This window comes from Brachionichthys hirsutus, chromosome 16 (assembly GCF_040956055.1).
Source record: "Brachionichthys hirsutus isolate HB-005 chromosome 16, CSIRO-AGI_Bhir_v1, whole genome shotgun sequence".
In the NCBI taxonomy this organism is placed as follows: Eukaryota; Metazoa; Chordata; class Actinopteri; order Lophiiformes; family Brachionichthyidae; genus Brachionichthys; species Brachionichthys hirsutus.
The window spans coordinates 70,193-87,500 of NC_090912.1; the positions used below are offsets into that span (position 1 = coordinate 70,193).

Below are 17,308 nucleotides of genomic sequence, written 5' to 3' on the forward strand. Positions count from 1 at the left end.
CTACTAAAACGATTTAACCTATAAAGCGCTAACACGCTGTGAAAGACACAAATGGCTGCAGCCTGTTTTTAAGGTTGTCCTCTAATCATATGTGGAACGGATTTTAATTGCTGGTTGATTTCTATTTCTTTGTGGTGCATTTGTGATTGTTTTGTTGCTTTGTAGTTATTTAGAGTTGTTTGATATTCCATAATGACATTCTAGCATTCCATCGACCCCATTTTTTCTCCGGTGCCTGTTGCCATCCATCTTCTCTGTCACTGATGGTGAAGATCTGTAATCTTCTTAAACATTGTCCTTCTTAATGAATGATCATGTTACATCACTCACGTGTTCCGCTCATAAATAACCTTCCATGGAAAGGGCTGTTGAAATCCACATTGTCAATTGTTACATTATTTCTGAAAAAGGAAATCTGGGATTCTCTCATGTGTGGCAAGGAACAAATAAATATCCTCCAGTAGAAGAAATAAAATTCAACAGGAGTCAAGGTCTTGGAAATCAGTCCAGAAAAAAGTTAGCGCTAGTCCACTTTTAGCAATATTCCTCTACTAGTTCTGGTCCATTGTCCATTTCCACGGCGTACGTTGTCCCTGTGGACGGTTTGTGGCCGTTGACCAGCAGTTCCAGCTGTGTCTCACCATCAGATGGCACGGTTGTCAGGCACATGTCCCACATTGGTTCCGTCAGGTCAAGCGTCATCATCTTTTGCTTAATCAGTAGGTTCTTCTCGATATTTCGCCGCTTGTATTTAAACTCTATGATGGTCTTTGTGTACCTGTTCAGCGCTGTCACTGCAGAGGCCATGCAGGTGCCGAAAGAGCCCCATGCTAAGCTAAGAAGAAGATATGAAATCCATATTAGACTTAAGTCAAACAACTGTTTAATAATTATTACCATGCAGTCCAACTTTCAAATGATAATATGAATAAATCATATATTTATCATTTTAAGGAGGGAAAAAGAACATCTGAAACAAATGAAAGGCTAGAATCACAGAGAAACTTGCATTGATCAAACAAAATGTGAGGAGATTCCATGAACAATTTCCTATGGAGATAATGAAATAATCTCATAATCAAGTCAGAGCACATCATTTTTTCCCTTTGTTATTTTAAAACCATTTTGACTAAATAGGTGAATGATTTTTGGGATGAAGAACTTCAATTTAGCATGTTTAAAACTGGCGGCTCGGTGGCGCAGTGGTAAGCGCTGTTGCCTCACAGCGAGATGGTCGCAGGTTCGTCTCCAACCTGTGGCCATTCTGTGAGGAGTTTGCATGTTCTCCCCGTGTCTGCGTGGGTTCTCTCCGGGTTCTCCGGCTTCCTCCCACCACCAAAAACATGCAGGCTGATTGGTGACCCTAAATTGCCCGTAGGTGTGTGTGTGTGTGTGTGTGTGTGTGTGTGTGTGTGTGTGTGGTTGTCTGTCTCTGTGTCTCTTCTGTCTCTGCGATGGGCTGGCGGCTTGTCCAGGGTGTACCCTGCCTCTCGCCCATTGACTGCTGGGATTGGCTCCAGCTTGGCCCGCGACCCGATGACGGAATAAGCGGTTGGGAAATGAATGAATGTTTAAAACTGCTTACACATAAGACCAGCTATAGTCCCAGGTCTTTGGCCTCCAGTCTTCTGGCCCCATGGCGACAGCCAGCTGAAATATGGTGGTGAACATCATGTGGGCCACCATCCCACAAAGGCCTGAGAACGACAGCAAGTCAGGGAGCAGGAGCATGGTCAACTGAAAACCATGGATTTTCAACACACAAGAATAATCGATTCCTTTAAACATAGAAATAAATATTCCAGGAATGGTAAACCTTCAGAGAGCACAGACCAGATAAAGTTAGAGCCACCTAGTCTTAGTGTTTCCTTATCACTTCCAAAAACACCCTTAAAATAGTTGTTTTAAACAATAAATATTCATAATTGTTTCATCTCTCTCTTTAATGTGGATGCTGCTAACAAGCCAAGAACATGCTTCCTTCCATCAGTTGGTGTTTGGCTGAGGCCATGCACACACGTAGCCAGGTTTTTAAAACCGAATATCCTTCCCCGTCCGTTTAAAAAAGAAATTGCATCCACAAAACCTTGTTTAAAAAAACAACAACTACGGTCGGCCACCCTTAACCTCATAAGAGTTTTGTTAAACACATTCATAAGCATGCCAAACCAATCAGAGCGCTCCGTCTCTCGTCGTCCTGGTCACAAAACATGAATGGCGCCAAGCTCGTTCGTGTGGACCGACAAAAGTAGTTTTTGAATATAAAGTCAATACCAGGAGATACCAGGCTATGTTTGGACATGGCCTTAGTTGGCTGCCTCAGCAATAAGCACACCTGAGCTCACCTGTGATTAGATCTGCATCTGACAACATGGAGGACAGGGTAGCAAAGACTTTCTTTCATGTAAGAGAGCATTGTGTGCAGTGGTTGCAGATTACCTTGAAGTATTTTCATACACCTGTGATCTATTCTACCATGAACAGGTTGTAGACATAATGTAAGGCCAACATTCACATTCCTGTTAGCCCTATCTATTTTATCCCTGTTCTTCCTGCTGGACAGGTTACCTGTGGTTTCTGCTGGAACTTTCTGTCTCAAACAGACGCTGCAGGACAGCGTCCCTCATTTCTGTCTCAAACAGATGCTGCAGGACAGCGTCCCTCATTTCTGTCTCAAACAGATGCTGCAGGACAGCGTCCCTCATTTCTGTCTCAAACAGATGCTGCAGGACAGCGTCCCTCATTTCTGTCTCAAACAGATGCTGCAGGACAGCGTCCCTCATTCCTGTCTCAAACAGATGCTGCAGGACAGCGTCCCTCATTTCTGTCTCAGACAGATGCTGCAGGACAGCGTCCCTCATTTCTGTCTCAAACAGATGCTGCAGGACAGCGTCCCTCATTCCTGTCTCAAACAGATGCTGCAGGACAGCGTCCCTCATTTCTGTCTCAGACAGATGCTGCAGGACAGCGTCCCTCATTTCTGTCTCAAACAGATGCTGCAGGACAGCGTCCCTCATTTCTGTCTCAGACAGATGCTGCAGGACAGCGTCCCTCATTTCTGTCTCAAACAGATGCTGCAGGACAGCGTCCCTCATTTCTGTCTCAAACAGATGCTGCAGGACAGCGTCCCTCATTTCTGTCTCAGACAGATGCTGCAGGACAGCGTCCCTCATTTCTGTCTCAAACAGATGCTGCAGGACAGCGTCCCTCATTTCTGTCTCAGACAGCTGTCAGAAAAGCTTCTAAATTTATTGCGTGCACGCAGCTGCGCGCTTCGCAATGAATGTGTATGCACGTGCACACACATCTTGTGCACGCTTTCCTACTATGACATCACAATAACAGAGATTTCTTCCAGAAGCGTTTCTGTATTGATTACAGAACGACACAAAGTATTGACTGGACGGTCCATTTCGCTGTCTTTGGGTTGATAATGACCCAAAATCACCATAATAGTGTAGAAACATGGGGAAAGTGAGTTTTTCGCTAAGTAGTATATTTGATAATTGAATGTATTCCTTTGAAGACTTGACTGATCAGGTTGATGTGAGACTGTGGGTGAGGTGTTATCTCTCTCTCCTCCCTCAACAGTCTCCACAGCTGCTTTTCTTGGGATTAACTGATGACAACAGGGGGGGGGGTTAGGGGGGGCGTGGCTGAGGTGGCAGGGAGCTCCTCTGGGCAGGTCCCTGCAATGTCCAAAACCCTCTGCCCTGGCTCCAATCCGATTAGTCCACAAACCAACAAATCCTCAGAAGAGTCAAGTGGAGCATCCCCCCCCCCCCCCCCCCCCCCACACACACACACACACACACATACAACCACCCCCAGCAGCTGGTCTTCAGTGGGACAAAGATGAGGGTCCCCACAGCTTGTTTGATTACATTACCTGCAAAATATGCCTTTGGAATCATTGGACGAATGCTGTCTAGGACTTTATCTGATGCTTTTGAAGACAAATTCTATTGAAAATAATTATGTAAACTATTAATATGAATTCAATTCACACATTTTGTATTACAAAATGATAAATTGAAGATTTCTTTCAGTAAACCTTTGAAGTAAATTATTGTTAACACTTGGGCTCTTTAACAGTGAAGAAGATCCCAGAAGCAATGTAGTCGTATTAGAAAGAACCGTCTAGCTATAGTCACGCTAACCTCCACCCACCCACGCGTTAAAGTTTAGGGTTAGGGTTAGGCCTTTTGCTCAGGGACGGCGTCTACATTGTTCTTCTGGGGGTGCTTGCAGTGTATCAATGATAAATTAAAGCTTTCTTCTTATTTCTTAAGAAACTGTGAGAGGAAGCAGGAGAACTTGTGATGCTGTTACCTGACAGGGCGGTGCACATGGCGGCAAAGGCACTGAGCTTCAGCTTGTTCATGATGCTGAAGCAGGGACACTGCTCCAGGGTCATTAGCGCCCCGCCTGCAAAGAGCAGGCCAAGGTAAAGACTCTCAGCCACGATGCACAACCACAGGACCCCTACCAAGCAGGGAGGAAACGGGGACATTTAGCTGTGTTGTCTGCAAAATACAAATACAATAAATACAAAGCTTTGTCATTGACAGCCCCAAAACATTGACCTGTGATGTAAGAGCCTCAAGCTTCAAGCTGCAGATGGAGTTTTCTCTCTTTCAACACCATAATATTTAGCCTCCATCTGCTGCAGAGCTGCACAGGATACAAGCCTCAGCGATTGAACGTTTCCTAATGACCCAAACTGGAGAAGGTCTCCATCTGTGCATCAGAATAAATTCTACATCTGACCCCCGTAAATGAAAAAGCTTTTCCCATTCTGCTGCTTGATCACTGAAGTTTAGATGAATGACAGGACATGGACTACTAAACAACACTTTAAAGTTTGGTGTGGATTTGAGCATTTATTCATTCGAATACAGACGACACCCTTCTCAATAGCAATGCCATCCTTGTTCATGCTCTGCAATCATTCAAACCGTTAAAGAAGATGTGATTTAAAATGCAAACCTCTTTCGTGCTCTGGTGCAATTTCTGAGAAGTCTCGACAGTTAAAACCTGAAATTAGAAGAAAATAAATCATTTATAGTTCATGTATTTTGATTTCATTTTAATCTATTTGGACATTCCATTGACAATAACAGACTTAATTGACCTTTCTGTGGCACACCTCGTCCTCCATGTAGACAGAGCAGACAAACATTGACCAAAATGGAGCAAAACTCATGTAGTGCAAGGTGACAGGTCTCCATGGTGATTTATCGGTCAACAATACCAATACTTCACACCTACAGACAGTTTATAGTCATCATGACTTATCTGCTCAGGTGAACACGGAGAGAACCTACAAACGCCACACAGAAAGGAATCGAACCCAGAACCTTCTTGCTGTGAGGCGACAGCGCTAACCCCTGCGCCACTGTGCCTCCCTAAATGGAAACATAATCTGTGCAAATAAGAGACAATTCTCTACACATCACAATATATTTTACAAAGTGGAGTTTGGGGTTAAGAGCGTGGATCGCTTCTGAACCGCAGTGTTACGTAAGAATGCCGGTATCTATCCACTTCCTGCTGATCTAGGTAGAGAACACCTGCTGACATGACTTTTACATGTCCTGGTGAAGTGATTAAAAGACAAAGTAGGAGTGTGCAAATGGGTTTAATCTGATGAGATTTGGCTGTGACTTTAATTCTTGAATCTGATTTCTGTCAGTGGAAATCCTCAGCTGTCCTACAGAGGCCCGACAATCCCCTCACAATGATTCATCTCACTACGATGCAATGTGGTTGTTATGGTTACTACAGCCTTAACCCTACAAAGTAAGGGAGGAGCTTTCACATCATCTTCATCCCACAAACTAATGCTAATTTTATATTCATATACAAATAAAGATATAAGATGCTTATTATTGTCCAGGGATTGACATTTATAACATGTAGATTTATTTATGTATGTATTTATTTAAATAGGGACAGTACATATTAGTGAACATATAAAAATACGTAAATATGACAGATTATTGCCAATGGCCAATTTCGGTCTGTTGTCCCTAGACAGGTTGATGGGTTAAAGAATACATCCATCACCCCTTCATGTTCTTGAACGCGGATGCAGCTGAAGGACTGTGTGTGTGTGTGTGTGTGTGTGTGTGGCTCACCGTTCATGTCGGCCGCCTGCTCACAGGAGAAAAATATACCGGTGTGGAACCTCCTCAGGAGAAACTTCTCCTCTCCGGTCTCAAAGATGTACTGGACCAAGCGGCTGTCGTTGACGTTGGAGCTGTTGAAGCGGATGCAGAACCACTGCTTCACCTTCAGTGGGGGGCCTGTGCAGAAGGGCTTGGCCACCTTCCTAGTCCCCTCGCACCAGTAGCTGGTGGTCACTGCTGACAAAGCAAAAGCAAACGCCACAAGGTTGAGAGTGAGTGCCACAGAAGCCCGCCAACCCCGCGCTAGCCTCATGGTTGAGGCCGGCCGGGGGAGATGAAATCAAAAGGCAACTAATCCTGGCTTTTGATATGCAGCCACCGGGTTTCGCCTCTCGACAGATATATCAAATCTTCATAATCTCGTTGCATTTGAGGCTCCTTGGGTGAGAATTGTGTACATTTCTCTGCGAGCTCTAATGACAAGGTACCGCCTTCTCTCCATGGTCACAGAAACCATAGAAACCCCCGGCAGTCCGGCAAAGGTTTGCTTCGATAGAACTCTTCTCTCTCTGCCACTTGTCATCGCTCCGCCCCTTCTGCAAATATTTGCCTTCAATATTATCCATTACAAATCATAAGTTATGGTCCAGACTTCCACTGAGCATATTACAAAAAAGATTACAATGGTTTAATCCTGGACAAGGTTTGCATTTCCCTGATTTTTCTGCCTTCCATGTAATCTCAAAGTATTTGCAGCTGCAGGCATAAGATCAAGTTTTCCAGTGGCTGAGCTATGACATAATGCAGGAAAATCCATCCATAATTTGTGTGTGCATGCAGGGAAAATCTATTCATGGCTGTTGATGCAGGAGACAACACATTTAGTCAGAGCTGAAGCTACAAATGCAGTTCAAGGGCTTATACTGACAACCCAAAAATCAAGCAATGAACTCAAATCAGGAAGAGTCAAAAGCAAACCGACAGGAAAAAGCAAGAACACGGCATGTATGAAGAGGTAACGAGACTCAGAACAAGAGATGAAGAACGGGAATGAGCTGAAACCGGCAAGTTGAAAGCCAGAATGCTGACGTGAGATTTCCTTAATGTTGCCGACATCGGGCACTGCCAGAGATATTTAAGGGGCTTTCGCTCTGATGTAGTTGACCAATTATTTAGAATTCATGTTCAGACCTGACAGCAGTATTTTTGACACATAGCCTGCATCACTCCGAGTTATTCTCCCCGAATATAAAGAGATTATAGTGAAAATTAGCTTCCACAAAAATACAAACAAGGACCGATTCTGTGCTTTTTTGTTTCCTTTTTTTTTGTCTGGCAAAGCCTTAAGTTGAAGATTATTATGTAAAAGTAGGTCTTCATGATAATATTTGAAAGAGGAAAACAATGAATAATGATTTGGATTTTCCTAATCTGATGTTGCAGAGGTAGCTGTGCAGCGTTTTAGTGGATGCTCCCAGATTAAGAGTTTCAGGACAACAGTCATTCCAGGTTTTGATTAAATCCTTACTTTTCTGTCTGCTGCAGGATTCTAAGAGTTCCATAATAATAATAATGCCTTGGTTTTATTTAGCGATTTTCTGGACACTCAAAGACGCTGCACGCTTTATTATTCATTCACACCGTACGTGGTGGTGGTGAAGCTGCTGTTGTAGCCACAGCTCTGGGGCAGACTGACAGAAGCACCATCGGCCCTCCTGACCACCACCGACATTCACGCGCTCACTGCATTCACACAGGCCAGGGACACAACGACAGTGTGCACATGTGCCTGCACTGGGAATCGAACCTCCAGCCTCTCGATCATAGGACAACCCACACAACCACCTGTCCCACCGTCTCCCCATCATGTCAAACTCAACGTTGTCCCTGTGCATGGTTAGTCTAGAACTCTAGATTAATGTCGATGCTTGGCCTGATGGTCCATTCAGCTCAGCAGCTTAGCGGTTAGGGTTAGGGTTAGTGCTTCTTTCTCTATAACTGAACAATGGCATTGCTACGCTTTGAACTTCTTAGAGAAGAACCCCCTTACCCTAACCCTAACCTTTCCACCTGCAGTAATACAGCGCCAGCCCCAGTATCACTGGCATCCACCTGCAACATGAAGGGATGGTCCAACCGGGTGGTCCTCTGGGCCCCTGGTGAACTCAGCAATGCCACTGAAGACTAGGGTTGAGTGTATCTAGTGCTCTGGATAGTTAGTGGGTTAGTCTCCATTGAGGTGTCTGGATTAAGAAATGGCTTCCATTACAGATCAGTTCATTGAGACTTCATCATATGACGTTTTGGACTAATTCAATTCAATTTTATTTCTATAACACGAGATCACAACAGAAAGTGATCTCAATACACTTTACAAGATTAGCAGGGAAAGACAGAACCCAACTTGACCCACTTTAAAAAAACTTTTCTTTAACAGGCAGAAACCTCGGAGAGAACCTAAGGTCAAATAAACACAACGTTATGCAGTTTCTGTAGATTTGAGATGCACAAAGGAAACAATGAAGAGCGATGTGGTGCAGGTGGTTGAGCGGGTCGACCCGTTGATCGAGATGGTTCGGGCCCCAAGGCGGCTGTGGCTACAGTAGTAGCTTCACCACCACCAAGCAGAGTGAATAAATAATGCGCTTTCAGTTTGAGTTTCTCATAGAAAAGTCCAATTAAAAGTCACCTACCATTATTTCTCCGCCCAGTGACCACCCTCACACCAAGCCAGGTGTCAGCAAATGAAAATAAGAATTTTAGTAGGTGACAAGTGCATGAATCAAACTTGTGGCAAAATAAAATATGAGATGAAGGCAAATGTTGCTTGATAACGTGCTACTGCTGTTCTGAATCATGTTTCATATGTGCAATTTAACATCAAAGTGAGAAATTTCAGATTGGAATTTATAGTAAGCAATAACCCTGCAAAAATCACTAAATTCCCCCAGATGTTGACCTTTACACTGTTTACCACCTGCTGTGTTTAATCATCCTGTTTATACCAGTATTTAACTCCGCCTTCAAAAAAGTGTCATAGTTCTGTGACGTGGTTATCCCCTTAATCTTTTATAAAGCCATCTGGATTAGGCAGTGATAACCCTAATCCTGTTTGGCACCTTGAGGGCCCACCAGAGTGAATACGAGTCAGAACCACTCAGAGGGCTGCAGCGGTTGTCCTCCAAGCAAAGGAACATTTTTCAGGATGGGGAATACCAAGAGCAGCGCATTGTCAAAGGAGCTGCTGGAAGATCTGAAGTCCAACACAAAATACTCTGAGGCCGAGCTCTGTACCTGGTACCGGTCCTTCCTCAAGGAATGTCCCGGTGGGAAGATCAGCAAGGAGCAGTTTGAAGGTATCTACGCCAGCTTCTTCCCAAATGCTGACCCCACAGAGTATGCTCGGCACGTCTTCAGGAGTTTCGACACCAATGCTGACGGCACGTTGGACTTCAAGGAGTACATTGTTGCTCTGCATCTCACATCCGGAGGAAAGACTCTCCAGAAGCTGGAGTGGGCCTTCGCCCTGTACGACGTCGATGGGAATGGAACCATCAGCAAAAATGAAATCTTGGAAATCGTTAGGGTACTTTCTACCTTTTTTTTATTATCACCCTGCCTTTTGCCTGTAGTTAGCTGGGATACGCTCGAGCAGACCCGTGACCCACACGGGACAAAGAACATGGATGGATGGAAAGTCATTCATCCATTTTGGACTTGGTGGGATGGTTGTAAATGTTCACAAACATAATAAAGTCAGACCAAATATTGGATTTGTAGTTCCAGAAATCATACATGGGCCAGATTTTGTTTTTTGGGGTTTTTTTTGGAAAAGCAAGTGTTTATTAATAATGTTGATCAATGAGACGTTTAGGGATTGTTGTCCTGACTGTGGATCTTTTGTATGAGGAGATTAGTGTCAAACATAATATTTGCTCTTGCTCAGTCAATATTCAACATGATTCCTGCCGACAACCAGAAGAACTTGTCAGACGATGAAAACACACCCGAAAAACGAGCTGGAAAGGTCTGGAAATTTTTTGGAAAGAAGGAAAATGGTAACACAAATTCCTGAAGTGCCTCCACATTGACATGAAACAAATGTGATGATGCTCCTCTAATTGTGCTTTATTTATTTTTGTCTTTAATCCCAGCAGACAAAATCTCAGAGGGAGAATTCATTCAGGGTGTGATGGACAACAAGGAGATCCTGCGGCTGATACAATACGATGAGCCTCAGAGAATTAAAGACAAGCTGAAAGAGAAGAAGCACTGAAGGGGGACAGCGGAAGACCGGACAGGAGGTCTGAAGGCTCTTCTATTTATTTATCACGTGGTCATTCTGAAGAACCCGGGACTGTAGGCTTCAATTTTTGGGGGAAGAAAATAATGTGATAAAAAAAAGAAAAAAGTATAGAGAATAATAGAAAGCTGCAGTAACTGCACTGCGGGTAGGGGTGGCTAGTAAGCTAGCTTCAGCCACAAGTCATATATCTGGAAACATTACTCTTAATCATTTTACAGGTGAGTAGTGTTTGTCTACCTTGAGACAACAGATAATGAATGCATTGAGAGAAAAACAAACACCTGATCAGCTGGCCCTGCTAAATGCTGATTAGCCATGTTAGCAGAGCAACCGTAACCGCTAGCTAGCCGCCTCATGCCTTTTCATGGTTAGGTAATTTGAATAAAGTGCATTCCTATTTTAAGATGCATCTCTTATTGTGTCAAACAGAAGCCAGTTGAAGAAGACTTTCATCTCTTGGATTGTCAGAACATTGATTGTTGCATCCATATATTTTTAAATTATGTCTAAGTTCTGTGAAAATGCTTTATTATTATTTATTAAACCTTTAACGCATATGTGTCAAACTCAAGGCCCAGGGGCCAATGTGGCCCGCCACGTCATTTTTTGTGGCCCGCGAGAGCTTTGTGCAGACATTTGTTTTTGTAAAATGCTGAAAAGTTAAAGTGAATCAGAGTTGATGTATTTGTAACTGATCTCTAATCTGTAAATGGGGTTTTAATGTTAAAATTAAATATTTGTTGCTGACTTCATTCTGGATCCGACCCAGATGATATTCAGTGGTGAGATAGAGGCCCCCCCCCCCCCCACCCAACATGACTGTGTTAAATTCCATAAATATCGGTCAACAATCAATGGAGATATTGAAGAACAAATTACAGACAGACGCCGGCGATTACATAACCTCGGTGGATATTTTTACAGCAGTAAGGTATCGATATATTTTTAGAACTATGCAATTGCATATTTATAATTTAATTAAGTATGTAGTATTAAATAGTTATTTAGCAGCATGTTAAGGAGTAGTTACATTTCATTTACATTACATTATATTTCGTTACATTTACAACTGGCCCTTTGAGGGCAGCCATAATGCTGATGTGGCCCTCGGAGAAAGCGAGTTTGACAGCCCTGCTTTAACGGGTGGCTCAGTTGAGAATCAGTTCTCATTTACAATGATGAGCTGACATTTATGCACCAGTGTGGGACAATGGAGGCGAGGTGGATGAAGTGTGGACACAACAGAGACTGACTGGGACGCAGCGGGCTTCAAACCACCAACCGTTTAATCATTGGGTGACCCACTCCACCATCTAAGCCCCGTCAAGACACAGACGGGGACAACCCGAAAGCACGACAGGAGAAGGGAACCCAGTTACGTAACCTTTAATGTTTGAACACAGGTGGTCAGTCCAAATCAGCAGACAACTCAGGACAGGTGCAGGCGCAGGTAAAGAGAGGAAATCCAGAAAAAGAGCAGGGCAGGTACACAGAATCAGAATAAGCATGCTGGGGAGCAGGAACAAATCCCTGAGCAGAGTTTAAGTAGAGTGAGAGCTGATTGAGAGATGAGCTGCAGGTGATCACAGAAACGCAGGTGACAGGAATGATTTGATTGCAGGAGGATGAGGTTATTGCATGGAGAAAACCTCCTCAAGCTGTGGCAGTCACAGAATCATTGGTATTTGAGCTAAATCAGTTTACTTTTATAAATTGTAATGTGGGGCGGCACGGTGGCGTAGTGGTTAGTGCTACTGGTTCAAATCCTATCTGTGTGCATTTTGTATATTCTCCCCGTGGCCACGTGTGTTTTCTCTTAGTCCCCTCCTAAAATGTGAAAGTTAGGTGAATTGATGGGATTAATTGTCTGTCTCTGTGTGGCCCCGCGATGCGCTGGCGACGCATTAGGGGTGTAAGCTGGCAAGCTGGGATTGGCTCCAGAATCGCCCATGACCCGCAAAGCGGAAAAGCAGCTGTTGGTAAGACGACTGTCTCGTCTACAAGAAAAGGGAACATGTGCTACACAAGTCAGTCAAGGCTAGCTAGTGAGATAACCTCAGATAGTTTTAGCCAAGCCTAATTAACTTGGACTTCAAACATGCCTTATCTGGAAAACCGGCAAATCTTAAACCCTAACATCCAATAAAGTCGACCCGTAAGTACCAACTAGTCTTGTTAGCAGAGCAGCAATATCTGTCATCGCTTTCCTGTGGTCAAGCTACATTGAAATAATGCATTGTGTGTTTTTCTGTATCCTTTAGCTTGTAGCGTTACAATGCTTTTTGAGATATTTTACACTTGTGAGTTCACGGTACTTTTTATGCTCCACTAGGTCCAACTGCAGCACAAATCTGAGCAAGATGAACAAGAAAAGTATTACAATTTGATTGATTGGTTAAAAGCTGTTGTTGTTGATTATCTTGTGTATATGGAGGCTCTAAAATTATGACATTTAAAAAATTAGTGCCAGACAAAAGTAGAAAACATTAGAATGCGGAAATATGGTGCTTATTTCATTGATTGGATTTGTCTTCTTCTCCTGCCCTTTGTGCTTTTTTCTTTTGCAACATTTTATTGTGCATTTTTAAAACCTTTTAAAAAAACATTTGTTTCCGCTCAGTTTTTCCACAGATTCTTTCTGTATTTGCTGCATTAGGGCTGGAAAACAATTCACGTCACTCGCTCATGATTAAATCTAAGAGTCTACGCTCATATGTTTGTTGGTCCATTCATTAGGGCGATACGTTGGGACCAGGCTCAGGTTAACGATCCAGCCTTACTATTATGGGCTGGTTTTAATACAGGACCAGATGACACAGCATCATCCGCCTAAAGCGAGTGAACCAGCAAACACCAACCTCCTCATGCAGTTACATAACGACACACCAGAATACAGTATTTCATTTTCAAAGAGATTTATTTTGCACGCCGTCTGGACAGAGGGAGGTCACCTATGATCAAAACATCGCCAACATGGGATTTAGTGCACGTTCTGAAAATGTTAACCACAGAGGGGCAGTAAACACAATGGTTACATCATCATTAAACTTGTCAAAAACATTTATCTGGGACATGAACTCTTACGTTTAGTGCACAATACTGACGAAACCTCTACAACAGATAGATTTAAACCTTTGGGGTTAGAGCATTCACAATTCAAATGGACAAAAAGGGAGCTAAGCATTTTAGCAGTTCTTTTCTCGTATACTTGCAATCTTAATCCAACTTTCTGATTTGACCACTCTGGATTATTCAGAGCTAAATATGACAGAAATGATGAACCACAACAAAATGTCAAGACACAGACACATGGACACTTGTAAACAGACACACACACTGTACATGCAGACGCCGATCAATGTGTTTGTGCAGCTGGGACGAGTCTGGATCCCTCAATAACACCCAGATCACGTCAAAAATGCACGACTTGCTTCTCTTTTAAACCCTCTGAGGGTCTGGACAAAGTGAGGCAATAGCATCTGAGATTGTGGCAGTGGAGCCTGTAATAGAAGCAAGGCGTGTCAGATGCTATGCTAGTGGCTGAATTAGTACAAGAAAGACTTTGTCTGTGTGGCGACACGTTTAATAGCGTCACTGGATAAGTTAGCCCGCTGCCTTTGTCTCTTTAGATCTGCCTGACGTGTCACAAGCTCATTACGCCTGTCTGAAATGTTTGACTCTTCACTGCCCTCTTGTGGATATACGGTATAACTAAGCCTTCACTCCTCTTCTGCCTCCTTAAGCACGGATTATTTTGTTTTTCTTTTGCATAAAGATTATTTGATTAGTTAAAAAAAGACTGCTGCTTCACACATAATCACTATTTAGTTCACATTTATCTCAGTCCCTCTAACATTTGGTGGCTGATGACACTTCCACTAAAAAGATATTTACTATTGAATATTTTGCTGCTTCTATTAACCTAAACACAAAGAAACTGGAACAAAGAAAACTGATTTTTGCTGTACATTGTTTGACAACCTTTTGCTATTATGTTGTATGCTAGCACCTTCAAAAGGTGAACTCCAAACGGTGTGTAGCGTTGGCCTCAGAGCTCAGAGGGTTTCTAAGTGCTTCTATTTTGATCTGCTGCATGTGGCCCCCTTCTACTGACTGACACCATAAAGATATGCTCTGTACATTTACCAAAAATTCAACAACAACACTGTACAGTACAAACATCATCAGCCCAAATACGTGGGGCCTTTAAACATCTGCAGCTTTTATGTACACTGAATCAGAGAGAACATTCCAGGTATATAACCGTTAGGCACTAAAGGCTGTTGGACAAGCGCTTTCTACAATGGACCCTGGCCTAAATCCAGATCCAAATCCAAATCCTAGAATCAGATGTACATTCCAATGTTTCTGTTGAGGTTTCTGGATATCGAAGCTGTACACCTGGATTTCATTTGTCATGTGACAGCCGTCAGCCAACAAAATGCAACCGTTGTTGTTCCATAAACGGTGCAGCGCTCCATGTACAGTAAAAGCTAAACGTTCAAAACATGCGTTTCCACTAAACAATGAAATTAGATTACATTCCTTCTAAGAGGTGCTTCAATGTCGGTATCTAAATTCAAGGTCATATCAGTCATCAGACTTTTGTTCTGGTTGCTCAAACTGGAAAAGTGTCGACTTTACAACAGATGAAGAGGAGAATATTTGAACTTGGCATTAATAAGCTAGTGCTGATTATGGTGGGGTTACAACTCTCCTCCTGATGAGCCAATCAGAAAGTCCGAACATGCTCTGTTCCTGGATCAGTGAGGTGTTCTGTAAGCTGACACAGAATCCCAGGGCGGTCTATAAGTCCATGTCCACGGGTCGAACCTCTCCGCTTTTATTCTCCTTCACCCACAGCGCTCTGTCTTTGCTGGGATCCACGTTCTGCAGAAGCTGATCTACTGGTTCCACCATCTAGAAGACATTAGCATTTGTGCATTAGCACAAATGTGCCGCTGTGTCACTTTAGGCACAGATCCTGCTTGGGGAGGACATAAATGCACGTAGCCTCCATTACAAGTCATAGAAAACGTGTCCGAGGACAGATGTCCGCGTGTGGAATGAAGCTGAAGATGAACTCGAGTTGTTACCAACGTGCAGATGACTGAATTCATGCCATTGGCTCGTGTTTGAAACATACAGATTGGTCGAACCCTAAAATATTAGTAACAATGTGTACATAAGCACAACCACAGCCACAGCAACCCAACCGTCTCCACCTCACCCTGTCCTTTGCATCGTCCCTCCCAACACCAGCCACTCTCATGTCCTCCCTCACTACGTCCATGTCTCTTCTCCTGGTCGTCCTCTAGCCCTGTTTCCTGGCAGTTCTATCCTCAGCATCCTTCTACCGATATAGTCCCTGTCTGTCCTCTGGACATGTCCAAACCTCAGCATCCTTCTACCGATATAGTCCCCATCTCTCCCCTGGAGGTCCTGATCCGGATGGACCGTAGCCCCCTTCCCGAGGGGAGAGGGTCAAACAGTCACAACAGCCTCTAGTCTACATCATGCAACTGAGAGCACCTTCTGTCATGCAGTATTCTCGTATAACATGCTATAAAACGATGTCCCCAACACTTCCTGTTGCAGAATGGACACACCGTGTGTTGGTCGGCACATTAGCACCGCTTTCATGTATTGAATGAACTATTGGTCATTCCTGCTTGCAGTGTGTTCACGGATGTGTATTTAATGATGAAGAAAACCTGCAAACATATTCATTTCAATATACAGTATAGGCTTCAACTTGTGACACTCGTCCTCCAGTAAGGATGAAGCTGAATTTTTTCATCTACCTGTGTGAGAACTCCTTTTTGCCAAAAACATCAAAATGAGATGTGAGCTTTGGATTGACAGTAACTGGTTTTAAATCAATACTAAAAGCTTGACTGATTAAAGTACATTAAAAATTGCAAAATGTTGGTTGTTTCATTCTCATTACATTTCTCAATCCCTAATTTCCCTGAGGGAGTCTTCCCGGGGGATTAACAACGTGAACCCGACTCACACTCTGGTTGAACATGTCCGTCTCGTGCCGCAGAGTCGTGTACTGTCGTAGATGCTGCTGAATCCACTCGATCCGCTCCACCTCCAGCTTCTCCAGCTCCTGGAGGAAGTTAGTGGTCAAAGCAACGGCACAAAGCGTTGCACGAGGACATTAGAAGTGCGTCACAGCAAAGAAGGACATATTTCATAGTGCCTGCTAGGCTGGGGGGGCATTTGGTTAAAGTAGTATCTGGACGTGTCGTCTTTACCATGCTGGTGGTGACCATTTCTTCAAACCACTTGCACTGGGTTTGGTTGTACAGATCCACGCAGCGCATCAGGTCGTCCCCTGCAGGACACAGACCAACAGGGGGCGGTCAGCTTGACTCGCCATTAACCTGCTGGTCAAAAATAACTCTTTATGATGGCTTAATCATTTTTGCTATGTAGCACGTGTTGAGTTTTCAACTGTAATATAACACTGATTTGTACCGCAATGGAGCAACGAGCCTTCAGAACCTCCAGAACCTCCGGACATCCAACCGGGACAGCAAGCGGCACAAATCGATATTGTTGACTTGGTGTTATTCCAGGAATGAAGTCAACTTTTAAGGGTTAGGAGATTCCTCTACTTCACTACATCGCAGAAGCATATCTTTCATTTAAACCTGCACTTTGTGTTATTATTTATTCACACAGAATCTCATTTCCTGTTTGTGTTTTGAATACTGTATTTGCCTTGTGTATGTGCAAATCAAATATTTTCATTCATTCTGCATATCCTTGCATTACAGACTGTTGTCAGCTGTTGCTCTCAAACCAACAGGAAATAATCAAATCAAAAGAAATATTAGATATTTGTGTCATTTCTGACATC

At 43.4% G+C, this 17,308-nt stretch overlaps 3 protein-coding genes across 3 annotated transcripts in view; 1 reads left to right on the top strand and 2 right to left on the bottom strand.

Annotated features, from left to right (window-relative positions):
- Positions 1 to 534: 534 nt before the first annotated feature.
- On the bottom strand, positions 535 to 6,444 carry LOC137905959 (germ cell-specific gene 1-like protein). Its single transcript, XM_068750244.1, has 5 exons — positions 6,141 to 6,444; positions 4,990 to 5,037; positions 4,333 to 4,485; positions 1,586 to 1,697; positions 535 to 835 (listed from the first exon to the last, which is right to left on the bottom strand). The coding sequence occupies exons 1-5, from the start codon at positions 6,442 to 6,444 to the stop codon at positions 535 to 537; spliced, it is 918 nt and encodes a 305-aa protein (XP_068606345.1).
- A 2,892-nt stretch (positions 6,445 to 9,336) lies between these two features.
- rcvrna (recoverin a) lies at positions 9,337 to 10,407 on the top strand. The gene is made up of 3 exons (XM_068749897.1): positions 9,337 to 9,717; positions 10,078 to 10,189; positions 10,289 to 10,407. The coding sequence occupies exons 1-3, from the start codon at positions 9,337 to 9,339 to the stop codon at positions 10,405 to 10,407; spliced, it is 612 nt and encodes a 203-aa protein (XP_068605998.1).
- Positions 10,408 to 15,243: 4,836 nt separating this feature from the next.
- gas7a (growth arrest-specific 7a) overlaps positions 15,244 to 17,308 on the bottom strand; it is a 12,925-nt gene continuing 10,860 nt past the window's right edge. Inside the window, exons 8-10 of the mRNA XM_068750255.1 lie at positions 16,701 to 16,780; positions 16,454 to 16,552; positions 15,244 to 15,357 (exon numbers count right to left, since the gene is read on the bottom strand). Coding sequence (XP_068606356.1) covers positions 15,244 to 15,357; positions 16,454 to 16,552; positions 16,701 to 16,780 — 293 coding nt within the window. The remainder of the gene's footprint in view (positions 15,358 to 16,453; positions 16,553 to 16,700; positions 16,781 to 17,308) is intronic.